This window comes from Lissotriton vulgaris, chromosome 10 (assembly GCF_964263255.1).
Source record: "Lissotriton vulgaris chromosome 10, aLisVul1.2, whole genome shotgun sequence".
In the NCBI taxonomy this organism is placed as follows: domain Eukaryota; kingdom Metazoa; phylum Chordata; class Amphibia; order Caudata; family Salamandridae; genus Lissotriton; species Lissotriton vulgaris.
In genome coordinates, this window is record NC_141698.1 from 584194251 (window position 1) to 584220322 (window position 26072).

At 52.1% G+C, this 26072-nt stretch overlaps 1 protein-coding gene across 1 annotated transcript in view; it reads right to left on the minus strand.

Moving 5' to 3' along the window:
* The window catches only part of GSPT1 (G1 to S phase transition 1), a 612577-nt gene that overhangs the window by 445886 nt on the left and 140619 nt on the right, over positions 1 to 26072 (minus strand). Inside the window, exon 6 of the mRNA XM_086941426.1 lies at positions 23811 to 23888. Within this exon, the coding sequence (XP_086797552.1) occupies positions 23811 to 23888 (78 nt within the window). The remainder of the gene's footprint in view (positions 1 to 23810; positions 23889 to 26072) is intronic.

A 26072-nucleotide genomic window follows, 5' to 3' on the forward strand; every position in this document is an offset into this window, starting at 1 on the left:
TACATGCCAGGAACAGATGCATACTGGTAAGTAGCATTTGCAGTTCGAGGCATGTGGGCTGCTGAATTCATATCTGTGCATAGAATACATAGCAGTCCCTCCATTATCGGCAGCCGCCCGTGCCAGCTGCAGCAGTCTGAAAAAGTGTTTTTAGAACAGCCTGACCAACAGCTGCCTGCTGTTTGGAATGCACGTCTACACAGTAGTGCTTAGTGAAAGTATGTGTGGTAGACCATGTGGCTGCTCTACAGATATCTTCTAAGGGAATGTTACCTAGGAAAGCCATAGAGGCCCCCAACTTCCTGGTGGAGTGGGCCCTCGGTGGGATAGTGAGGGTGCGCTTAGCTTTAGCGTAACAGATCTGAATGCACTTTACTATCCACCTAGCAATCCCTGCTTTTGAGATAGCGTTTCCCTTGTGGTGTGTGGCAAAAGCAACAAAAAGCTGCTTGGTTTTGCGAAAATCTTTTGTCCTGTCTACATAATACATCAAGGCCCTCTTAACATCAAGGGTGTGGAGCATGCGATCCGCCAGTGTCTCTGGGTTTTGGAAAAACACCGGCAATTCAATTGTCTGGTTTAAGTGGAATTGGGATACCACTTTGGGTAGGAATTTAGGGTTAGTGCGGAGCACCACCCTGTTAGCATGTACCTGGAAGTAAGGTTCTTGGATGGGGAGCGCCTGCAGCTCGCTAACACTCCGTAGCGATGTAATTGCTACTAAGAACGCAACCTTCCAAGTCAGAAACTGAAGCTCACAAGAGTGCAGTGGCTCAAAGGGAGGACCCATCAGCCTCGTAAGAACCACATTGAGGTTCCATTCTGGAGCTGGTGGGGTCCTTGGTGGAATGACCCTTTTGAGTCCTTCCAGAAAGGCCTTGATAGCAGGGACCTTAAAGAGTGACAGGTGCTGCCTATTCTGGAGGTATGCTGCCATAGCAGACAGGTGAATGCGGATGGAAGAGTATGCCAGATTGCATTGATACAGGTGGAAAAGATAGCAAATGATGTTTTGAATGGAAGCATCTAGGGGGTCAATATTGTGGTTAGCACAGTAGATGACAAACCTCTTCCATTTAGCCGCATAACAAGCTCTGGTAGTGGGCTTCCTTGCCTCCCGAATGATGTTCATGCAATCGGGAGGAAGATTGAGGTAGCCAAACTCTAGGACTTCAGGAGCCAGATCGCCAGGTTGAGCTGTTGCGGATCTGGGTGCTGAATGTCGCCATGGCTCTGCGTCAGAAGGCTGGGAGTGAGATGAAGCCTTTGATGCGGCACCACGGACAGTTCCAGAAACGTGGTGTACCATGGTTGGCGAGCCCACGTCGGAGCAACCAGGATGAGAGTCATTGAGTGCTGCCTGAGCTTGCGTGCCACCAGCGGTATCAGAGGTGCTGGGGGAAAAGCGTACGCAAATCTGCCTGACCAGTTCATCCACATCGCATTGCCCTGTGATAGCGGGTGTGGGAACCTGGCGGCGAAGCTTTGGCATTTTGCGTTCTCCTTTGTGGCGAACAGGTCTATCTCTGGATGACCCCACCTTTGGAAGTACGGTTGGAGTACTGATGGATGTATCTCCCACTCGTGCATCTGATGGCTGTGCCTGCTGAGCAGATCCGCCATTTGATTGTCCTTGCCCGGGAGATGCTCTGCCATGAGGAAGATGCTCCTCTGAATGGCCCACTTCCACATGCTCTGAGCCAGATGAGACAGCTGTGGAGAGTGCGTGCCTCCCTGCTTCTGGATGTAGTACATGGCCGTCATGTTGTCCGTCCGGATCAACACGACCTTGTTGCACAGATGTACTTTGAAGGCCTTCAAGGCCATGAAGATTGCCATCAGTTCCAACACATTGATGTGCATCTTCCTTTGCTGTAGTGTCCATAGTCCCTGCACAGTGTAATGGAGTACATGTGCTCCCCATCCCTGGAGAGAGGCGTCCGTCGTCAGGATAATCTGTGGGACAGGCTCTTGGAATGGTCGGCCCTTGCAAAGGTTGTGTGGATTCCACCAATGCAGAGAGTTGTATGCCCGACCGCTCACCAACACTAGGTCTGTCAGTTGCCCATGAGCCTGAGTCCACTGACGTGCAAGGCACTCCTGAAGCGGACGCATATGTAGTCTCGCGTGCGGGACAATGGAGATGCAGGAGGCCATCATGCCTATCAACTGCATGAACACCTTCGCTGGAAGCGAGTGTTGGGGTCTGAATCGTTGGATCAGCGCCTGGATACTGGCGATTCTCACTGAATTTGGCTGCGCGGTGGCTGCCAGAGTGTTGATTGCCGCGCCCAGGTACTGTCGCACGTGGGCGGGCTGGAGATGGGACTTTGGGTAGTTCAGAGAGAATCCCAGATCGTGCAGGAGATGAATGGTGCGTGACACGTGGTCGACGCACTGCTGTTCTGTCCTTGCTTGAATGAGCCAGTCGTCCAGGTAGGGAAAGACGTGGACGTGCTGGCGACGGAGATGCGCTGCCACAGTCGCTAGGCACTTGGTAAACACTCTCGGTGCCGTGGTGACCCCGAACGGCAGAACCCTGAACTGGTAATGCTGGTCTAAGATCGTGAATCTGAGATACTTCCTGTGGGAAGGATGCAGGGGGATATGAAAATAGGCATCTTTCAGATCCAACGTAGCCAGAAAGTCCCCCTGTTGAAGCAGGGGAAGCACCTGCTGCAACGTGAGCATATGGAAGTGCTCCGAGAGGATGTACCAGTTCAGGGGCCTGAGGTCCAGGATCGGCCTGAGGGATCCGTCCTTCTTGGGAATGAGAAAATACAAGGAGTAAACCCCTGTTCCCCACTCTTGCAATGGAACGAGCTCTATCGCCCCTTTTTGCAGCATGACTAGAACTTCTTGCTGCAACAAGGTCAAGTGCTCGCTTGACATAGGACGGCTCCTTGGGGGTATGTCCGGTGGAATGGACGTAAGCTCTAGACAGTACCCGTACTGGATAATAGACCTCACCCACCTGTCCGTGGTGATGGACTTCCACGCCGGCAGGAACTGCTGGAGTCTCCCCCCGACCGGTGTTGCATGGTCGGGGGGCAGTGACAAGACGTCACTGTTTGTTGGTGGTGGTGGACCTGGAGCTATCGTTTCCACGTCCCCTGCCCTTGACATTATTGCCTCTGTAACCACCTCGACCCTTGTTGTTATACGAGGCTTGGGTGTTACTCTTGTAATATTGGGTTGACTGGGATGCCTGTCCCCTTGAGGTGCCTCTGGAGTTGGAGCGGCGAAAGGAACCACCCCGAAACTGCTGACTTTGTAAAGCCCCCATAGATTTGGCAGTTTCCGTATCTTTTTTCATTTTCTCCAGTGTGGCATCCACCTCAGGGCCAAACAGGTGGTCAGGATTCACTGTTTGATTGAGGATCGTAGTTTGGATGTCTGGTTTGAACCCCGAAATTCTAAGCCAGGCATGGCGTCGAAGCAGCACACTGGTATTGATAGCCCTGGAGGCTGTGTCTGCCACATCCAGTGCACATTTGATGGATGCATTCGTAATGAGTTTACCCTCCTGAATCAGCATCTCTCCTGCCTCCTTGTATTGGTCAGGCAAGTGTTGCAGTATGGCCTCTAATGTGTCATAATGGGCCCTATCATAACGTGCAAGTAAGGCTTGGGTGTTAGATATTCTCCAGATATTAGCTGCCTGTGCAGCAATTCGTTTGCCTGAGGCGTCAAAGATCTTGGACTCTTTGTCTGGGGGAGGAGCGTCACCAGTAGTTTGAGAGTTCGCCCTCTTCCGAGCGTTGGAAACAACCAAGGAGTCCAATGGCAAGTGTCCCTTGATATATGTAGGATCCGTGGGCGCTGCCTTATATTTCCTGTCGATGCGAGGGTTGACCACACGCGCTCGGGTGGGCTCCTTGAAAACCTCCGTTGCATGCTTAAGCACCCCCTTAAGCATCGGTAGCGTTTTGACAGACTTTTCGGCTACCGAGAAGGTGTCGAACAAGAAGTCCACATCCACGGGGTCCGAGTGCAGCTCGACGTCGTGGTTAGCAGCAGCTCTCTCTATCAGAGCATTGAAGGCCGCCGAGTCCTCAGTCGGGGACGTCTTGGCCGCGAAAAGTTGAGTGTCCTGACCCGACTGCGGGTCCTCCGTGTCGCCTCCGGCGGACCACGGTACGTGCTCCTCCTCCGGATCCGAGTACGCCGGATAGTTGTACTCTTCACCTTCCTCGTCCGCATCGGCTGCGGCGGAATGCGTCGGCGAGTGTCCTAGGGTTTGTGGGGACACAGGTTCCACCAAAGCCGAAGAGTCCTCGGAGTCCCTTTTGTTTTTGAGAGGGATCTTAAAGGGTTCCAACGCCGGCTCCGTCGTGATCTTCCGTTTGAGGAGCGACAGTTTTCCGGTGTTGGCGTCGATGATTACCTCACGACGTTCCTCTTCCGCTAGCGGCTGGAGACGAAGCTTCGACACCGCCAAGGCAGCCTTCGGCGTTAATGCCTCCTTCGAGGGTCCGCCCTGTTTCGGCGCGAAGGCCTTCGGCGCCGACTTGGGCGGTAGGGTGAAACGGATAGGCGTTTGCTCCCTCGCAGGCTTAGGGGTGAGCTTAGGCGTACTGGCGTCCTGAGCGGGAACCACACTGGCCTTTCGAATCCGCTGCAAGGATTCCGCTACCTTGTTCGTCCAGGCCGGAGAGGGCTGGGCCGGTTCGAGCGACCCCTCATCGTCGAGAGCCTGTTCGCCAGCAGGCACCTTCTTCGGGGCCGACGCCCCATGCCTATGCGCGTCGTCGCTCTGACGCTTCTTTGGAGCAGTCTTCGGGTCCGCGACCCCTTTCGGAGCCGACGCAGCCGCGTCGGAGGACTTCGCCTTCGGCGCCGACCCCAAGGGCTTTGGGTCGGCCATTTTGGCGTGGCTCTTCAAGTCGGCCATTTTGGTTTTCTTGGAAGTTGGCGCCTCCAGAACCTTCTTCACCAGCGCCACTTTCACTTTCGGTTTCGCATCCGAGGATGCGTGACCAGTTGGCTTCACTTTCGTTTTCTTCGACGTAAGTGATGGTTCATAAATGTCCGTGACCGGGCCCGGAGGCGGGGACGTAGGACTCATAGTTAGATCTTGGGTAAGGCCCGAAGGCGATCCCTCGACCTGGGTCGTATGAAGGGGAACAACCCCTGAGTCAGGTTGGGGATGCTCTTCCTCCGAGCTATCTCCCATCGTGGCAAAAGCCTGATCGTCGTCCCCTACCTCGTCGGTGACTTCGTCAAAGTTCTCCTCACCCGCGTCGTAGGTCTCTCCCTCGGATGCGGGATTAGAGTCCGAACCTTGCACGTCGTCTTCTCCCTCGACATATTCTTGGAAAATGTCGTCTGGCGGGGGCGCCGTGGCCGATAACCTAGCCTGGAGCCTATTGGCCCGACGAATCTTTAAAGTCTTCTTGCTCCGGAATTTCGAACACGCCATGCAGGTGTCTTCGCTGTGATCCGGCGACAAGCAGGTATTGCACACCGGGTGCACGTCGAGGTGTGAATATTTAGAGTGACACAACGGGCACTTCTTAAACGGAGTTCGCTCCATAGCAAGAGTGTAGTATAGGCCCGACCGCGCCGAAAGCACGTGGAAGGGCAGCAAGAGATCGGAGCTGAGAGTCAGAAAGAAACCCGTACGCAACTATACCGACGCCCAGCCTAAAGACCTTTTGGTCTCGAGTAGAAGAAGAACAACTATCGGTTCCGACAGAGGGAACCGAAAACACATCCGAACCCAATGGCGGAAAAAAACAATCTGGGGATGGAGGCGATGCCCATGCGCACTGTAGTCCAGGGGAGGAGCCACCTATCTCGTGATACTTCGAAGACTCTTCCAGGACAACAATGTGCAATCATCCGGACCCAACACTAGGTGGCGATCTATGCACAGATATGAATTCAGCAGCCCACATGCCTCGAACTGAGCCCTATCATAGCGTGCAAGTAGGGCCTGTGTGTTTGAGATTCTCCAAATATTAGCTGCCTGTGCAGCAATTCGCTTCCCTGAGGCCTCGAAGATTTTGGACTCTTTGTCTGGGGGAGGAGCGTCACCAGTGGTCTGCGAGTTCGCCCTCTTCCGAGCGTTGGATACAACCAACGAGTCCAGTGGCAAGTGTCCCTTGATGTATGTTGGATCCGAGGGCGCTGCCTTATATTTTTTGTCAATGCGAGGGTTGATGACACGCGCCCGGGTGGGCTCCTTGAAGACCTCCGTTGCGTGTTTTAGCACCCCCTTAAGCATTGGCAGTGTTTTGACTGACTTTTCGGCTACTGAGAAAGTGTCAAATAAAAAGTCCACATCCACAGGGTCTGAGTGCAGCTCGACATTGTGGTTAGCCGCAGCTCTCTCGATTAGAGCGTTGAAGGCCGCCGAGTCCTCCGTCGGCGATGTCTTGGCCGCAAAAAGCTGCGTGTCCTGGCTCGACTGCGGGTCCTCTGGGTCGCCTCCGGCCGACCAAGGTACGTGTTCCTCCTCCGGATCCGAGTACGCCAGGTAGTTGTACTCGACGTCCTCATCATCAGCATCGCCTGCGGTGGAACGCGTTGGCGAGTGTTGTAGGGCTTGTAGAGACAGAGGCTCTATCGGAGCCGAAGACCCCGCAGAGTCCCTCTTATTCTTCAGAGGGATCCGAAAATGTTCCAACACCGGCTCCGTGGTGATTTTTCTCTTGAGGAGAGACAGTTTTCCAGTATTGGCGTAGATGATGACCTCCCGACGCTCCTCATCAGCAAGTGGCTGGAGCCGAAGCTTCGACACCACCAAGGCTGCTTTTGGTGTCAAGACCTCCTTCGATGGCCCGCCCTGTTTCGGCGCGAAAGCCTTCGGCGTCGACTTTGGCGGCAGTGTAAAGCGGATAGGCGTTTGCGCCTTCGCAGGCTTCGGCGTGTGCTTCGGCGCCACGTCGTCCGAATCGGGAACCACATCGTCCTTCCGTATCCGCTGCAGGGATTCCCCTACCTTCTTCGTTAAGGCCGGAGAGGGCTTGACCGGCTCGAGCGATCTCCCCGAGTCGGGAGTCGGTTCGATGAAAGGCACCTTCTTCGGGGCCGACACCTCACGCGCCTTGTCTCCAAGGGCCGGCGCCGGCCGAGTCTGGGTTGCGGCGTCGCCTTGGCGCTTCTGAGCCGTCTTCGGGTCTTCGACCCCGACCGTCTTCGGCGCCGACGCAGCCGCGTCAGACAACTTCGCCCCCGATGTTTTCGGGTCGGCCATTTTGGCATGGCTCTTCAAGTCGGCCATTTTGAATTGTTTGGAAGTTGACGCCTCCAGACCCTTCTGCACCACCGCACCTTTCACTTTGTGTTTTGAAACAAAGGAAGCATGACCCGATGGCTTCACTTTCGTTTTCCTGGACGGGAGCGTTGCCTTAGAAATGTCCGTGACCGGGCCCGGAGGCGGGGCTGCTGGACTTATAACAAGGTCTTGGGTAAGGCCCGAAGGCGATCCCTCGACCTGGGCCGCATGAAGGGGATTGACCCCTGAGTCTGGTTGGGGATGCTCCTCCTCCGAGCTATCCCCCACGGTGGCAATAGCCCGATCGTCGTCCCCTACCTCGTCGGCGACTTCGTCAAATTCCTCATCACCCGCGTCGTAGGCATCCCCTTCGGACGTGGGACTAGAGTCCGAAACTAGTACGTCGTCGTCTCCAACAGATTCTTCGAATATGTTGTCTGGTGGGGGCGCCGGGGTAGCCGATAACTGGGCCTGGAGTCTAGCGGCCCGACGAATCTTGAGAGTTTTCTTGCACCGGAATTTCAAAAACGCCATGCAGCTGTCTTCGTCATGGGCCGGTGACAAGCATTTATTGCACATGGGGTGCACGTCGAGGTGTGGATATTTGGAGTTACACACCGGACACTTCTGCTATGGAGCGGACTCAGTTCAAGAAGTGTAGAGTAGGCCCGTCCGCGCCGAGAGCACGCGGAAGGGTAGCAAGAGTTCGGAGCTGAGAGTCAGACAAGAAACCCGAACGAAACTATACCGACGCTCAGCCTAAAGACCTTTTGGTCTGGAGTAGAAAAGTTGAACAACTATCGATTCAAACAGAGGGAACCGAAACACATCCGAACCCAATGGCGGAAAAAAACAATCTGGAGATGGAGGCGATGCCCATGCGCACTGTAGTCCAGGGGAGGAGCCACCTATCTCGTGATACTTCGAAGACTCTTCCAGGACAACAATGTGCAATCATCCGGACCCAACACTAGGCGGCGATCTATGCACAGATATGAATTCAGCAGCCCACATGCCTCGAACCAGGCCATACACTTGGCCTCATCGTGGTCCGGCAACAGACACTTGTTGCACACCGGGTGGACGTCGATGTGTGGGTACTTAGAGTTACAGACCGGACATCTCTTGAATGGACTTCGGTCCATGATGGATGGTCGATAAGTCAGGAGCGTCGACTAGGCCTTCTGCGCCGAGAGCACGTGGAAGTACAGAAAGCGGCTCAGAGCAGAGCTAGAAGAAAGTGAGCCGAACGCAAGACAATACCGACGTATAGACTAAAGCCCTTTTTGTCTCAAGAAAGTTTTTTTATCGATTCCGACAAGAGGAAATTAAAGACATCCGAACCCAATGGCGGAAAAAAACAATGAGGATGGAGTCGATGCCCATGCGCACTGTAGTCCAGGGGAGGAGCCACCTATCTCGTGATACTTCGAAGACTCTTCCAGGACAACAATGTGCAATCATCCAGACCCAACACTAGGCGGCGATCTATGCACAGATATGAATGTCAGCAGCCCACATGCCTCGAACATTCTTTAACAAACACTAACAAAACATCATTTGCAATGCCAATAGCTCAAACGTTTAGTAATGCCAGCCCCATTGCATTGCAAATGCTGGTTTTATGTTGCAGGCATGAGGTGCATCATCTACTTCTCAAAATACTTTCTTAAATTTGTAGCCACACGTAACAGTTCTATAGTAGGAGGCAGTTGTTCAGCCAGTGTAAGGCTAATAGCTCACACAACTCTGCATTTTGATACCTGAAGTTTTAAATTACAATAAATGTAGTAGACCTCAGGCACTCTAGTTACCAGTAACTGTGGAAAGACCAATAACTTTAGAAACTGGTGCTTTATTTCACCTTTTCCGTGGTGTGAAGGTTACGCAACTGTTTTATTGCGTTCGAATGGGCACAATGAGGTTTATTTAAAAGTCCCTTGCACTACCGATGATTCACTTTGTGTGGGGGAAAAGTGACGCATCGGCTGCCAATGTCCTGGATTCTCAGGCTCTACAGCAGCTCGGCCAGCCTGGCTTCTCAGGCTCTACGGCAGCTCGGCCGGCCTGGCTTCTCAGGCTCTACGGCAGCTCGGCCGGCCTGGCTTCTCAGGCTCTACGGCAGCTCGGCCGGCCTGGCTTCTCAGGCTCTACGGCAGCTCGGCCGGCCTGGCTTCTCAGGCTCTACGGCAGCTCGGCCGGCCTGGCTTCTCAGGCTCTACGGCAGCTCGGCCGGCCTGGCTTCGCAGGCTCTACGGCAGCTCGGCCGGCCTGGCTTCGCAGGCTCTACGGCAGCTCGGCCGGCCTGGCTTCGCAGGCTCTACGGCAGCTCGGCCGGCCTGGCTTCTCAGGCTCTACGGCAGCTCTGCCGGCCTGGCTTCTCAGGCTCTACGGCAGCTCTGCCGGCCTGGCTTCGCAGGCTCTACGGCAGCTCTGCCGGCCTGGCTTCGCAGGCTCTACGGCAGCTCTGCCGGCCTGGCTTCGCAGGCTCTACGGCAGCTCTGCCGGCCTGGCTTCGCAGGCTCTACGGCAGCTCTGCCGGCCTGGCTTCTCAGGCTCTACGGCAGCTCTGCCGGCCTGGCTTCTCAGGCTCTACGGCAGCTCTGCCGGCCTGGCTTCTCAGGCTCTACGGCAGCTCTGCCGGCCTGGCTTCTCTGGCTTCGAGCAGCTCTGCTGGCCTGGTTCTCTGGCTCTAGAACAGCTCTGCTGGCCTGGTTCTCTTGCTCTAGAGCTGCTTTGCTGACCTGGTTCTCTGGCTCTAGAGCAGCTCTGCTGACCTGGTTCTCTGGCTCTAGAGCAGCTCTGCTGACCTGGTTCTCTGGCTCTAGAGCAGCTCTGCTGACCTGGTTCTCTGGCTCTAGAGCAGCTCTGCTGACCTGGTTCTCTGGCTCTAGAGCAGCTCTGCTGACCTGGTTCTCTGGCTCTAGAGCAGCTCTGCTGACCTGGTTCTCTGGCTCTAGAGCAGCTCTGCTGACCTGGTTCTCTGGCTCTAGAGCAGCTCTGCCGACCTGGTTCTCTGGCTCTAGAGCAGCTCTGCCGACCTGGTTCTCTGGCTCTAGAGCAGCTCTGCTGACCTGGTTCTCTGGCTCTAGAGCAGCTCTGCTGACCTGGTTCTCTGGCTCTAGAGCAGCTCTGCTGACAGTGCTCTGAAAGAAGGGTTTGTAATCAAATAGGACTGCATTGCAAGAGGCCACTTTGTTTTCTAAATGCTGGACGCTGCCCCCGGTAATTCTGGTGGGTATAAACAGACTGTTTTTGAAAGTGCAGAGGAGATCTTTGTGAGGAAGTAGTTAGGCAGAGCATGTGCATAGGTTTTGTCCTGGGTGCGGAGAGGGAGCAGAGCGCGTGCATATGTTTTGTTCTGCGTGCGGAGAGAGGAAGCAACCGAGCAGAGCCATACGCGTGCACATCTTGTTTAAGTCGTACGCGCACATCTGCTGGTTTTCAGCTAAGCGGTTAAACGTACGAGTACACATGTCCTGTCTTGAAAACGTGCACATCTCCAGTCCACCTTCGCCCACCAAACGGTCTATAAGTCTCACCAAGGCGAGCAGTGCATGCGCTGCATCGCTAGGCAAGACCTAAAAACCTAGCTGTATCAGGACAAGAAGATTCCAGGGTGGCCATATCTGTTACTCCGTGTGTTTCCCACCTCATCGTACGTGGCTCGGACAGCCACGACCACAGTTGGGAGAGAGTGAGATAAAGTTGGTGGCGGGTTAGAACAGGGCAAAGCGGATCCTTAACGACGTCTGTGATGGCAAAGCATTGTGATTTGACCTACCCAGGCATCCGTGCACCTGAGCATGAGGTCATTCTGCACCCGGCTCAAGAACTCGAGAGGTGGGCTGCAAATGGCCATATGTCACCACATGTCTAGAGTGGTATTCGGTGTGTAATGTTCTAAAATAAGCCAAACTACACAATATGTACACAGCAAAACATCACCGGCCAGGCCATCAAAAACCACACACCAGTGCATGATTTATAGAAGAAGGGACACAGCTGTGTGTGATAGTGCCTAGCAGATGGCGTTACAGTATGCCCAAAATGCTCCTAGACCATGGCCAACTAGGACTCATGGCTCTGGAAGGCTACAAATCATGACAGCAATTTGGGACTCTCGCTGCAACCTCATTTATCAATCTGTTTTTCTGTCATGTTTCTAGCGTGCGCTAGCAGCAAAAGGATCAAATAGCACGACTAGTACCGTGAACATGTTCTGCATCAGCTTCCAGGATCAGAACTGGGTTGTGACTTTAACAAAATCTATATTTTTAAAACCTAGAGGATTTGGAGGGCATATACTACTAACTTGGTACCATGCGAGTTAGAATATAAGGTGCAGAGTGCAGCCAGACCGCATAGCACCGAAAAATCCATAAGCAAAGAGGCTGCCATCCTTCCATGTTTGAGCCTTGCTGTTCCCAGCTTTTGTTCTAAATAAAAATAGACTTAGTCAAGTAAAGTCAGAATTTATATAGCGCACTACATACCCAGGGGGTCTCAAGGCGCTTGAGGAATGGGGGGAGGTTTATTTATTGAATATCCAGGTTTTAAGCGGTTTTCTGAAGGCTAGGTGGTTCTGAGTAAGGCGGAGGTGGATGGGAAGGGAATTCCAAGTTTTGGCTGCTAAGTAGGAGAAGGATCTTCCCCCCATGGTGGCTTTGTGGATGCACGGAACAGCGGCGAGGGCTTGGTTGGACGAGCGCAGCTGGCGGGTGGGGGTGTAAAAGGAAAGGCGCGTGTTGAGGCAGTCAGGTCCAAGTTCGTATAGGGCTTTGTGTGCATGGGTGAGGAGGCGGAACGTTATCCTCTTGTTGACGGGGAGCCAGTGAAGGTCTTTCAGGTGAACGGAGATGTGGTCTGTGCGGGGGATGTCTAGTATGAGTCTGGCTGAAGCATTTTGGATGCGTTGGAGTTTTTTCTGCAGTGGTACCGGCGTAAAGGGTGTTTCCGTAGTCCAGACGGCTTGTAACCAGTGCGTGGGTGACAGTTTTTCTTTTTTCTGCGGGGATCCAGCGAAATATTTTTTTGAGCATGCGTAGGATGTTGAAGCATGATGATGAGACGGCGTTGACTTGTCTGGTCATCGAGAGAGGAGTCCAGGATGATGCCCAGGTTCCGTGCGTGGTCCGTCGGTATGGGAGCTTTTCCTAGGGTCGTTGGCCACCAAGAGTCATCCCAGGCAGAAGGGGATGCACCTAAGATAAGGACTTCCGTTTTGTCAGAGTTCAGTTTCAGCCGGCTGTGCTTCATCCACTCGGCTACTTCTTTCATCCCTTCATGTAAGTTGGTTTTGGCGGTGATTGGGTCTTTGGTGAGGGAGAGGATTAGCGGAGTGTCATCAGCGTAGGAGAGGATGATGAGGTTGTGTTGACGAGCGATGGATGCGAGGGGGCTCATGTAGACGTTGAAGAGGGTGGGGCTGAGTGATGATCCTTGCGGGACGCCGCAGGTGACTTCGGTGGCCTCTGACTTAAAAGGGGGGAGGCGGACTCTCAGAGTTCTTCCTGCGAGGAACGAGATGATCCATTCCAATGCTTTTCCTTGAATTCCGATGTTTCTGAGGCATTGTATCAGGGTGCTATGACAGACTGTGTCGAAGGCTGCAGAGAGGTCAAGGAGGATGAGGGCGACTGTCTCCGTTGTCCAGGAGTGTTCAAATGTCGTCTGTTGCTGCAATGAGGGAGGTTTCGGTGCTGTGTTTGGCTCGGAAGCCGGACTGTGAGGAGTCGAGGGATTTGTTGGTTTCGAGGAAGGCGGCGTGCTGATTGTTTACGGCTTTCTCAATGACTTTGGCCGGGAATGGGAGGAGCGAGATGGGGCGGTATTTTTGAGTTCGGTGGGGTCTGCTGTGGGTTTTTTCAGAAGGGCGCCGAGTTCGGCGTGTTTCCAGCTTTCTGGGAATGTGGCGGACTTGAGGGAGCGGTTGATGACGTCTCAGAGGTGGGGTGCGATAATGGAGTCTGCTTTGTTGAAGATGTGATGGGGGCATGGGTCTGTAGGGGATCCTGAGTGGATGGAGTTCATCAGGCGAATGGTGTCTTCTGTGGAGATTGGGTTCCAGTCGAAAAGGTTATTCGGAGGAGGTACAGGTTCGGAGGTGAGTGGGGTGGACTGGTTTACGGGTTTGTTGTCAAAGCTGTTATGGATGTCGGCGATTGTCATGGAAGAATGAGGCGAGGGAGTTGCAGAGGGCTTGAGAGGGGGTGATGTCGTTGGAGCTGGCGGTGGGGTTGGTGAATTCTTATATGATGTTGAAAAGTTCCTTGCTGTTGTGGGCGTTGTTGTCTAGTCGGTCTTTGAGTGCTGATTTCTTAGCTGTTCGGATTAGTTGGTGGTGTTTGCGGGTGGCGTTTTTGAAGGCGGCTTGGGTGATAGTGTTTGGGTCTTTTTTCCAAATTTTCTCAAGGGAGCGACAGAGCTCCTTGGATTTCTTAAGGTCATCGTTGAACCAGGGGGCGTTCTTGCTCCCTTGCTTGATTTGATGTTTATTCAAGGGTGCTAGTTTGTCGGCGGTTTGGGTTAACCATTGTGTGAGGTTGATGGCAGCTTGGTTAGGGTTCGTTGAATAGGCAGGGGGTTTTTGAAGAAGTGATGTGGAGATCTGGTCGAAGGTGATTTTGTTCCAATTTCTTCGCAGAGTTGGTTGAGGGTGGTTGTGGATCGTGGTCTTATTGTAAATGAAGTGGATGCAACTGTGGTCCGTCCAGTGGAGTGGTGTGAGTGAAGGAGATATGCTTGCTGGAGGTGAAGATCGGGTAGAGTGTGTGTCCTGCGTAGTGTGTGGGGGTGTTAACAAGTTGTTTGAGTCCGAGATTGGCGAGATTGTCCAGAAGGGAGGTAGTGTTACTGTTGTTGCTCTTTTCCAGATGGAAATTGAGGTCTCCCAGTAGAATGTATTCTTCAGAGGGGAGGGCGTGTGGGGTGATGAAGTCAGTAATGTCTTCGCTGAATTTTGTACGGGGTCCTGGTGGCCTGTATAGGAGGGTGCCTCTGAGTGTGGTCTTGGGGTCGGTGTGGATCTGGAAGTGAAGGTGTTCGGCGATAGCGAGGTTGTCTTCTGAGCTGGTTGAGACTCGGATGGTGTTCTTGTGTTCTTGTGGACGGTGGCGATGCCTCCCCCTGTTTGGATGGTGCGGTCCTTACGGATGATCTTGTAGCCGTCCGGCATGGCTATGGTGATGTCTGGAGCTGATGAGGCATTCATCCAGGTTTCTGTTAGGAAGGCGATGTCCGGAGAAATGGTATCGAGTAGATTCCAAAGGTCGATGGCGTGTTTGTGAACCGAGCGGGTGTTGAGAAGGATGCATTTAAGGTGGTTGGTGTCGGATCTCTGTTTGGTGTTTGTGGATTTGGTGTGGGTCTTGATGCAGTTGAATTTATAGGAGTGGCAGGTGAAGGGTCCATGGGTGTGTCCTGGTGCTGCTTGGGCGCAGGTAGGGAGTTGGCCGGGGTTAAGCGCTGAGAGGGTGGAGGCGTAGTAAGTGATGCGGGGGCGTTGAGTTTGCGGGAGCCAGGGGGTCTGGCGCTGGGCGCGGTCCAGGCGAGGACGGGCGTAGACGAGCTTACCTTTGGCGCACCTTCGGCGCGACCTATTAGATGTGCTGCTTTAAACAGCATGATACTGCCAAACAAACATTTTCCAAGCCATTAAGTCTTGCCTTTGAAACATCTTGGTTTAACCAATTGCTTTTGGCAGTGCTGTACAGTGAGATGCAGTGCAGCATCATCAAAATAACAAGTGCGGCCACGAAAGTGAAAACGACCGCGCTGTAACATGAGCCACGATAAGGAGCAATGCAGCTGGCCCAATGTGCGCCGCTGCTTGCTCCTGAGACAAACGCTGTGGGAGAGAATCTTTAGAGAAAAGGCAGGACATGCACCCGCCTTTGGCCAATTGCGTGCTTTCATTTTTGAAAGTCACATGAAAGGCCAATAGAATGTGTTGAAGTTGAAAACCCACAAGGACAAGTTTTGAGACAGTCTGGAGTGAATCCAAGAGGCCTCCCCATAGAGCAGCGCATGCAAGCTGGGCTAGGCTGGACCTAAAAATGCTTAACAGAATGACACCAAAGTAGACAGGAACCTAGATTTTGTTTTTTGTGATGGGTGTACAACCAGTCAGCAGTTTTTGCGAAATTTAGGGTAAAATAAAGTTGTATATTTTTAGCAATTGGGTACGCAAGAGCCCATTTAAATATAGAGCGTTCCGATTGGCCCAGGGAGTTTTATTTACCTAGTGCCATCTCGCTCCGACACACGAGTGCTCAGATTGGCTGCCAGCAACAAGAAAAATGTTGGTAGGAGCCATCACAAGACTCAGGGACGCCAGTCCAGAAGTTTAAATAAAAAATGTATATCGAATATGCTACTTACCAGTATGCATCTGTTCTTGGCATGTAGGGCTGCTGACATTCATATCTGTGCATAGATCGCCTCCTAGTGTTGGGTCCGGATGATTGCACATTGTTGTCCTGGAAGAGTCTTCGAAGTATCACGAGAAAGGTGGCTCCTCCCCTGGACTACAGTGCGCATGGCATCGACTCCATCCTCAGATTGTTTTTAGCCATTGTGGCCAAGATGGAGTGAAACTAAGTGAATGATGACCATGCTAGAAGTATGTGTGAATTCTGCAGCTGCTACGGGCGCCGGGGAGGAGGGCGGGCGATATGAATGTCAGCAGCCCTACATGCCAAGAACAGATGCATATTGGTAAGTAGCATATTCGGTTCGAGGCATGTGGGCTGCTGAATTCATATCTGTGCATAGAATACATAGCAGTCCCTCCATTAACGGCGGCCGCCCGTGCCAGCTGCAGCAGTTTGGCAAAGTGTTTCGAGAACAGCCTGCCCTACAGCTGCCTGCTGTTTGGAGTGCACATCAACACAATAATGCTTTGTAAATGTGTGTGTGGTAGACCATGTGGCTGCTCTACATAGGTCTTCCAAAGGAATATTTCCAAGGAATGCCATAGAGGCCCCCAACTTTCTGGTGGAGTGGGCCCTTGGTGGAATGGTGAGAGTACGTTTGGCTTTCAGATAGCAGATCTGGATACATTTAACGATCCACCTAGCAATACCAGCCTTAGAAATGGGGTTACCTTTGTGTTGTGGTGCAAAGGCAACAAAGTTGCTTAGTCTTCCTAAAATCCTTGGTCCTATCGATGGAATACATCAGGGCCCTTTTGACGTCAAGGGTGTGGAGCATTCTCTCCGCCAATGACTCAGGATTTTGGAAGAAAACAGGCAATTCAATAGTCTGGTTGATATTTAGGGTTAGTGCGAAGCACCACCCGGTTAGAATGAGTTTGAATAAATGGCTCTTGGATAGTTAGGGCTTGCAGCTCACTAACTCGACGTAATCGCTATGAGGAAAGCCACTTTCCACGTCAAGAATTGAATCTTGCAGGAATGCAGTGGTTCAAAGGGAGGACCCATCAGCCGGGTGAGGACCACATTGAGGTTCCACTCCGGAGCTGGTAGAGTCCGCGGAGGAATGACTCGTTTGCGTCCTTCCAGAAAGGCTTTAATGGCAGGCACTCTGAAGAGTGAGAGGATCTGCCTGTTCTGGAGATAAGCGGCCATCGCAGATAGATGTATGCGAATGGAAGCATAGGCCAGATTACATTTGTACAGATGGAAAAGGTAACAGATGATATTCTGAATAGACGCATCTAGCGGGTTAATGTTGTGGTCTGCACAATAAGTGACAAACCGCTTCCATTTTGCCGCATAGCATGCTCTGGTGGTGGGCTTCCTTGCCTCCCGAATGATGTCCATACAGTCAGAAGGCAAGTGCAGGTAGCCAAACTAAGACTTCAGGAGCCAGATCGCCAGGTTGAGCTGTTGCGCATCTGGATGCTGAATGTCGCCATGGTTCTACGTCAGAAGGCTGGGCGTGAGACGTAGCCTCTGATGAGGTACCACGGACAGTTCCAGAAATGTGGTGTACCATGGTTGGCGAGCCCACGTTGGAGCAACCAGGATGAGGGTCATCGAGTGCTGCCTGAGCTTGCGTGCCACCAGTGGTATCAGAGGTGCTGGGGGAAAAGCGTACGCAAATTTGCCTGACCAGTTCATCCATATCGCATTGCCCTGCGACTGTGGTGTGGGAACCTGGCGGCGAAGCTTTGGCATTTTGCGTTCTCCCTTGTGGCGAACAGGTCTATCTCTGGATGACCCCACATTTGGAAGTACGGGTGGAGGACTGATGGATGTATCTCCCACTCGTGCATTTGGTGGCTGTGCCTGCTGAGCAGGTCCGCCATCTGATTGTCCTTGCCCGGGAGGTGTTCTGCCATGAGGAAGATGTTCCTCTGAATGGCCCACTTCCACATGCTCTGAGCCAGATGAGACAGCTGCGGAGAGTGTGTTCCTCCTTGCTTTTGAATGTAGTACATGGCTGTCATGTTGTCCGTCCGGATCAAGCGGACCTTGTTGCACAGATGTACTTTGAAGGCTTTGAGTGCCATGAAGATTGCCATCAGTTCGAGAACATTGATGTGCATCTTCCGTTGCTGTTGCGTCCATAGTCCTTGCACTCTGTAATGGAGTACATGAGCTCCCCATCCCTGGAGAGAGGCGTCAGTTGTCAGGATGATCTGTGGCACAGGCTCTTGGAACGGTCGGCCCTTGCAAAGGTTTCGTGGATTCCACCAATGCAGAGAGTTGTATGCCCGACCGCTCACCAACACTAGGTCTTTTAACTGCCCGTGAGCCTGAGTCCACTGACGTGCTAAGCACTCCTGAAGCGGGCGCATATGTAATCTCGCGTGCTGGACTATGGAGATGCAGGAGGCCATCATGCCTATCAACTGCATGAACACTCTTGCTGGAAGCGAGTGTTGAGGTCTGAACTTCTGTATCAGCGATTGAATGCTGCTGACCCTCACTGAATTTGGCTGTGCTGTGGCTGCCAGAGTGTTTATGGTCGCACCCAGATACTGCCGTATGTGGGCGGGCTGTAGGTGGGATTTCGGGTAATTCAGTGAGAATCCCAGATCGTGCAGGAGGTGAATGGTGTGGGACATGTGGGCGGCACACTGCTGGGCTGACTTTGCCTGGATAAGCCAGTCGTCCAGATAAGGGTAGACGTGGATGTTCCGTCTCCTGAGATGCGCCGCCACTGTCGCCAGGCACTTTGTGAACACCCTGGGTGCCGTGGTGACACCGAAAGGCAAAACCTTGAACTGGTAGTGCTGGTTTTGTATGGTGAACCGGAGGTATTTCCTGTGTGAGGGGTGCAGTGGAATGTGAAAGTACGCATCCTTTAGGTCTAAAGTTGCGAGAAAATCCCCCTGACTGGGCAACGGGAGCACTTGCTGCTGGGTCAGCATATGGAAGTGCTCCGACAGGATGTAATGGTTGAGTGGCCTGAGGTCCAGAATGGGCCTGAGGGACCCGTCCTTCTTTGGTATTAAGTACAGGGAATACACCCCTGTGCCTCTTTCTTGCATAGGAACGAGCTCTATTGCTCCTTTTTGCAGCATAACAGTGACTTCCTGCTGCAATAAGTGCAAATGCTCGGCCGACATAGGACGGTTTCTTGGGGGCATGTTGGGTGGAGTGGATGTTAACTCCAGACAATAACCGTATTGGATAAGCTTCCTGACCCACCTGTCTGTGGTGATGGACTTCCAGACGGGCAGGAATCGCTGGAGTCTCCCCCCAACCGGTGTTGTATGGTCGGGGGGCAGTGACAAGGCGTCACTGTTTGCTGGTGGCAGAGGATCTGGAGCTGTTTCCACGACCTCTGCCCTTGGCGCTGTTACCACGATATCCACCTCGACTCTTGTTGGTGTATGTGGACTGAGTGTTGCCCTTGTAGTACTGCGTGGACTGGGAGAGCTGGCCCCTGGAAACGCCTCTTGTGCTTGAGCGACGAAAAGACCCACCCCGAAACTGCTGGGACTGTAAGGCCCCCATGGATTTCGCAGTCTCCGTGTCCTTTTTTATCTTTTCTAGGGTGGTGTCAACCTCCGGGCCAAACAGGTGATCTGGGTTGACTGTTTGGTTAAGGATGGTGGTTTGGATTTCTGGCTTAAATCCAGAGATTCTCAGCCAGGCATGTCGCCGTAGCATAACACTAGTGTTTATAGCTCTGGCAGCGGTATCAGCTGCGTCCAGAGCGCACTTAATTGAAGCGTTCGAGATCAACTTCCCTTCCTGAATCAGCATCTCAGCCGTCTCCTTGTATTCATCAGGCAGGTGCTGCAACAGGGTCTCCAGTGTGTCGTAGTGTGCCCTGTCATAGCGCGCCAGAAGCGCTTGTGTGTTAGAAATGCGCCAGATGTTGGCTGCCTGTGCTGCTACCCTCTTCCCCGATGCCTCATAGACCTTGGATTCTTTGTCTTGGGGAGGAGCATCACCCGTAGTCTGAGAATTAGCCCTCTTCCGGGCATTCGAGACAACAAGGGAGTCCAGAGGCAACTGTCCTTTGATGTAGGTAGGATCAGTAGGCGCTGACTTGTATTTCTTCTCAATCCTAGGGTTTATCACCCTCGCCCTGGTAGGTTCTTTAAAGATCTCAGGAGCATGCTTTAAAACACCTTTCAGCATAGGCAGAGTCTTAACAGTTTTTTCTGATACTGAGAAGGTATCAGAAAGGAAATCGACATCCACAGGGTCAGCATGGATCTGTACGTTGTGATTGTTAGCTGCCCGCTCAATGAGGGCATTGAAAGCTGCAGAGTCTTCTGTAGGGGACGTTTTTGCAGAAAAAAGTTGAAGGTAGGTCTTGTCCTGATTGAGGATCCCCTGGGTCACCACCAGCTGCCCAGGGTTCGTTGGTATCCTCAGGGTCTGTATAGACAGGATAACTGTACTCATCCTCATCATCCCCCTCTCCAGCGTCCACATCCAAGTAAGTGGGCGAAACGTGAGTGTGGGGAAACTGGTTCCACCAAGGCGGGAGTGAAAGCAGAGTCCTTTTTCTTGAGCGGGATCTTGTAAGACTCCATTGGGCGTTCTGGATCGCTGGATCCCCACCGAAACAAGGAAAACAGTCACCCATGCTCTGGTCACGAGCCGTCTGGACTACGGAAACACCCTCTACGCAGGCACTACCGCTAAACTCCAGAAGAAACTCCAACGAATCCAAAACGCCTCAGCCAGGATCATATTAGACATCCCACGCTACGAACACATCTCTGGTCACCTTAAAGACCTCCACTGGCTACCCGTCAATAAGAGGATCTCTTTCCGACTGCTAACCCACGCACACAAATCACTCTACAACATCGGACCAGAATGCCTCAACTCACGACTATCCTTCTACACCCCCTCCCGCCAACTGCGTTCTTCCGGCCAAGCCCTCGCCACTGTACCTCGCATCAACAAGACCACCATGGGAGGCAGATCCTTCTCATACCTGGCTGCTAAAACATGGAACTCACTCCCCGCTTACCTCCGCCTTACCCAGAACCACCTAGCATTCAGAAAGCAACTTAAAACGTGGATATTTGACAAGTAATCCTCCTCCCCTTTCTAAGCGCCTTGAGACCCTCTGGGTATGTAGTGCGCTATATAAATTCTCTGACTTGACATTTTCCGCTTGTGGAGGGAAAGCTTGCCCGTTTCAGCATCAATGAAGTGTTCCTGATGCTCGCCCACTGAAGGTCGTCGAGGTCGAGGGCCAGGGACTACCGCTGACGACTTCGGCGCCGAGACCTTTTCGGGCACGCCGGCGACTGCCTTAGGAGCGAAAGCCTTCGGCGCAGTCTTCGGCGGCAACGCAAAATGGATGGGCGTGGACGCCGTAAGTGGTTTTTCCACCCGTTTCGTAGGCGGAGGATCCTTTGGACCGACTGACGTGGTCCCGTCCATGGTGCACTGCAGGGAGTCAGTCACCTTCTTGGTGAACGCGGCGGATGGGCGCGCCGGTACGACGGAATCCTTCGAGGCCTCACCTGGAGTCGACTCTCAGGGTGTGCCGCTCTTGGCCCTGTCCTGTTGACGCGGAGTCACGAGAACCTTCGGGTCAACCAGACGTTTCTTCGGGTCGCCGAGAGCTTTCTTCGGGTCGCCGAGAGCTTTCTTCGGGTCGCCGAGAGCTTTCTTCGGGTCGCCGAGAGCTTTGCCGGTGTCGACAGTCTTCGGCCTAGACGCGCTCGGTTCGATCACCTTGACTTTAGCCTTCAGCGCGGCAGACTTCGTCTCGACGCCCTTGACTTGAGCCTTCAGCTCGACAGCACCCTTCTGCTTCTTCGGCGCCGAGGGCTCTGATGCCTTGGAGCCGACCAAAACGATGCGCACTTTCGGTTTGGAGGACGGCACCTGCGCAGTTTCTTGTGTCGAGACCGTAGGTTTCGGTTTCGATTTGCCAGGGTGTGGCTCACCAGCAATGTCCGTGGCCGAGCCCGAAGGCTGGGCCGTAGAACCCATGGTAAGATCTTGGGTAAGGCCCGAAGGCGATCCCTCGACATGAGCCTTAGGAATTGGCACGGCCCCAGAGTCAGTTTGAGGAAGCTCTTCGTCCGAGCTATCCTCCATGGCCCCAAGGGCCCCGCCGTCGTCGCCTACCTCGTAGTTGACTTCCTCGGCCTCGAACATCTCTGCATCCGTGTCGTAGTCGATGTCCGACGCGGGGTTCGACTCACTAATGTCCTGGATAGATTCTTCCTGACATCCCCTGCATCGAAGATGTCCACAGGCGCCGGTGCAGCATGCTGGGCCTCCTGGCGCGCAGCTTGAAGCTGAAGCGTCTTCTTGGACCTGAAGCGTGAACAAGCCATACACTTGGCTTCATCGTGGTCCGGCGACAGACACTTGTTGCACACCGGGTGGACGTCGATGTGGGGATACTTCGAGTTGCAGACAGGACATTTCTTAAATGGACTACGGTCCATGATGAACCGTCGATAGGGTCTGAAGCGTCGACTGGGCCTTCCGCGTCGAAAGCACGCGGGTGTAGGGAATCCGGCTCGGGACCGAGCTGGAAGAACTAAGACCGAACGCAAGACTATACCGACGTATTAAACTAAAGACCTTTAGGTCTTAAGAAAGTTTATCGATTCCGACAAGAGGGAATTCAAAGACATCCGAACCCAATGGCGGAAAAAAACAATCTGAGGATGGAGTCTATGCCCATGCGCACTGTAGTCCAGGGGAGGAGCCACCTATCTCGTGATACTTCGAAGACTCTTCCAGGACAACAATGTGCAATCATCCGGACCCAACACTAGGTGGCGATCTATGCACAGATATGAATGTCAGCAGCCCACATGCCTCGAACATGTGAATTACTGTATTGTTGAATGAGTGGATGTGTGTGTGTAGACCTAGGAATCATTGAGAGGGTATGTACTAACTGCTATTGGTCTGTGTGAGAAAGTGCCCTCTTTCTTGCATGGTGTGCCCCCACTTTTTACTGAATTGCTGATGTTCTTTGACTGAGTGTGCCCTGGGCTCCTGCTAATCAGGTACCCAGGTGTCCTACAGATGTCAGAATGTACTGTTCCGAAGTCTTTCAAGTATGCTGATCACATTTCAATACAGCATAAGTGCATTCATATCGCTGCACTGAATTCAAAGAATCCCTTTTCCAATGCATTCACAAGCAGCATCTTCAATACGTAGTGTAACAACAACCTGGTATGTCTCTTTTTAATCTTGCAGCCGAACCCTGAATGCATAAATATGCTGGCTTAAAAAGCACAAAGTTACTCGATTTGCAAACTGCTCTTCACCGCTGAACTAGGCTTACTTAGAAGCTGAAACACGCAAGGACTAAATACAGAGAGTGCTGCCAATTGTATTGATAAATATACATGTGTGTGGTTTTTTTTGCTCCAGGAGACCATGCGTTTTGGAACTACTAAGTGTTAATGACTATTGAGGAGGATCTCCTGAAGAGAATCTAAAAGGTTGCAACACATACTTCTAAATTACCCCAGGTAGATCAAATTCAGCTTAACTTATCTACAGTATGAAAGTGGTTTTATGTCTAATTCTATAGCAACAGTGAAAGCGTGCAACATTTCTCCTCTTGTTGATTTTAAAAATATATTTAACTAAAACAAGTTCACTTGCAACCAAGTAAAAATAGATTAAGATACTCAATTAACTTTTAATTGTAGACTTGAAAGGGTCGAGGGGAATGATAATTGAATACATACCAATTAGCATCTTTAGAGTGGCTGTGGCACTGGTTATCAGAAAAACTATTTTGCTGTGGTTAACATTAATTTTGTATTCACTCACTGCCCATTGCAGCATATCCCACATAGAGAGGAAAATTGAGCTGTTTAAGTGTGTATGATTCAACAATTACTATTATACAGATTTCTAGACGGTTGAAAGAAGTGAATAAATAATTAAGGGCTGTGCAAATGGGGAAGATTTAGTGCTATGAAATGAATAGTTTCACATTGCTGCAATAATTGTTGAAAGTGGCACTGTATAAATGCTTTGTTAGGGTTTCCCAAGTGTCAGAATTGTGCATTTTTTACATTTACAAAGGTGTTGTCAAACCATGGAAATAGTATAAAATGTACATTTAACAGAGCAGGGATGTCTAGAAATGTTCAGAAAGTTACTACTGAAAATAAGAGCCATAAGATTTAAAGTCAAGTAATTACACATACCATGTTTCTCTGTTTTTTTCTTTAGCTTCTCTTTCATATTTTTCAAGTGTCCTTTTGTCAACCATCCCTGTTAAATACCTGTAAAAATAAAACAAAGGGCTATAAATATCAAATTAATACCAAACTTGAACAACCAGAAACCACTATTCAACTACCTCCAAGCATCGTCACGCCCCCACCCCAACTACCAGTATGATAGCAGTCACTTTAGTGACTCGCAAAGCCTGCTTCTGGATGGCGAAAACAAGTGCTTCCAATGACAGCAAAACATGAATTTGTTGTATTCAAATGCATGTTTTAAAGATGAATAGCTTTTTACTTCAAGTCGGTTTGGTACCAGGCAGGAGTATTCTTCTAATGGCGGGAAGAGGTAGCCTGCCGGTCTCCATTGTCATTTCCCCTACGCATCTCTCGGGCTGTCCAGTTCGATAGCCACTGAAGTTGTGCAGCGAGGAAATACGATTCAAAGGACGGGGCTCCTAGACCTCCGCATGCGGTGGGCAAATACAGTGTGTGCAATGCTACTCTGCGCCAGCCATTTCCCCCATATCAGCATTGTGAGCAGGGCATCTAGTTCACGGAAGAAATACCAGGGTGGGATCACAGGGAGGTTGGCAAAGTGATAAAGCTATCTGGGCACCATTATAATTTTTGCTGTGGCCACTCAGCCAATGGGTGCCAGGGGTGGGGTCTTTCAGAAACCCACAACAGATTGTAGGCCCGCCAGCACTTTACAGTGGTTATAGTCATAAGGATCTGTCGGGGAATGATAGAGCCGCACTCCTAGGTATCTGGGGGCCGTTTCGTTCCATGTGGTGCCAGGTGGGGGCTGAGTGGGTAGATCGTCGACTTTACCCAGTTGACCGAGACCCGAGGTGTCACCGAATTCTTGCAAGGTCGTCCATATAGAGGTGGGATCTACAGTTACGTCCCGGAGGTAAATCAGCAGATCGTCCACGTATAATGATACGCAGTGTGTCGTTTCCGCAATCGGAACACCCCATGTAATTCCCTCTAGTCACAGTCGCATGGTCAGGGGCTCCACCGCCAATGCAAAATGGAGGGGGGGGGGGGTGGACACCCCTGCCTGGTCCTCCTCTGTACCAGGAATGGAGAAGAGATAAGCTTGCCAACTCTCACCTTGGAGGAGAGTCCCTCGTACAAGAGTTTTGTGTATGCTATCAAGGTGGGGCCAATATTCAGCCTCAGGAGGACAGTGAACAAATGGGGCCATGTCAGTGTCTAACGCCTTCGAGGTCGAATATCAGGCATGCTGCGCGGGTGAATCTGTCCTGCATCCTGTCTTGGACATGGAAGAGCGTCGCAGATTATGCGAGGTGTTGCGTCTGGGGACGAAACCGCATTGATCGGGGTGTTCTAGGGTGGGGAGAATTTGGCTATAACAGTCAGCCAATATCTTTCCCAGAATTTTACAATCTGCATCCAGGAGGGCGATGGGTCTATACGAAGACGGGAGCGTGGGGTCCTTAAGGGGCTTTAGACATGTCACCACCATGGATTTGCGAAATGACGCGGGCAAGATACCTCTGGACAAGACTTCCTCGTATGTGGACGTTGGGTGGGGTACTATCTGGGCCGCGAATGTGCTATAGTATTCCAGTGGGAACCCGTCCATCCCTGGCGTTTTCATCCTTGCTAACGACCCAATGGCGCGCTTTATGTCAGAGGATGTGATCTTACTGTCTAGGTCTTTTCTATCTGCAGGGGAGATTGTGGGAAGCGTCAGTGTGCCCATAAAATGTGTTCGCTCACATGGTGCGGCCCGTGTTGGGTTGCGGGTCTGCGTAGTAGGTACAAAATATTTGCAGGATGACTAGTTGGGAGTTGTGGAGACGCCCTGTCTCATCTACTAGCTCAGTGATGGGATGCGATGTCGTGTCCTGCTTGACCAACCCTACCAATAATGTTCCTTCTCTATTGCCCTCCCTGTGTGGCCGTGTTGCATACGCGCAGAAGTTGTATTTGCCCAAGTCTTGCAGTGCTTGTGCGAGTTTTGCCGCTGAGAGCTGCGCTATAGTGGTCCTCCCTTGGTCCGTACCCCGGGACAAATCAGCTAGCGTGGTCTCTGCTTTGTGTAGTCCCCGTTCCAGTGTTCTCCGCACCCCCACTACCTGTTGAATACAGTGTCCCCGGGCGCCAACCATATATGCGTCACACTCTGTTGCCCTGCAAGAGGTGGAGCCTGCATTATGTAGAAAGTGTTCCCGTGTATTTGGCGAAAGGCCTGATCAGTAAGGCATT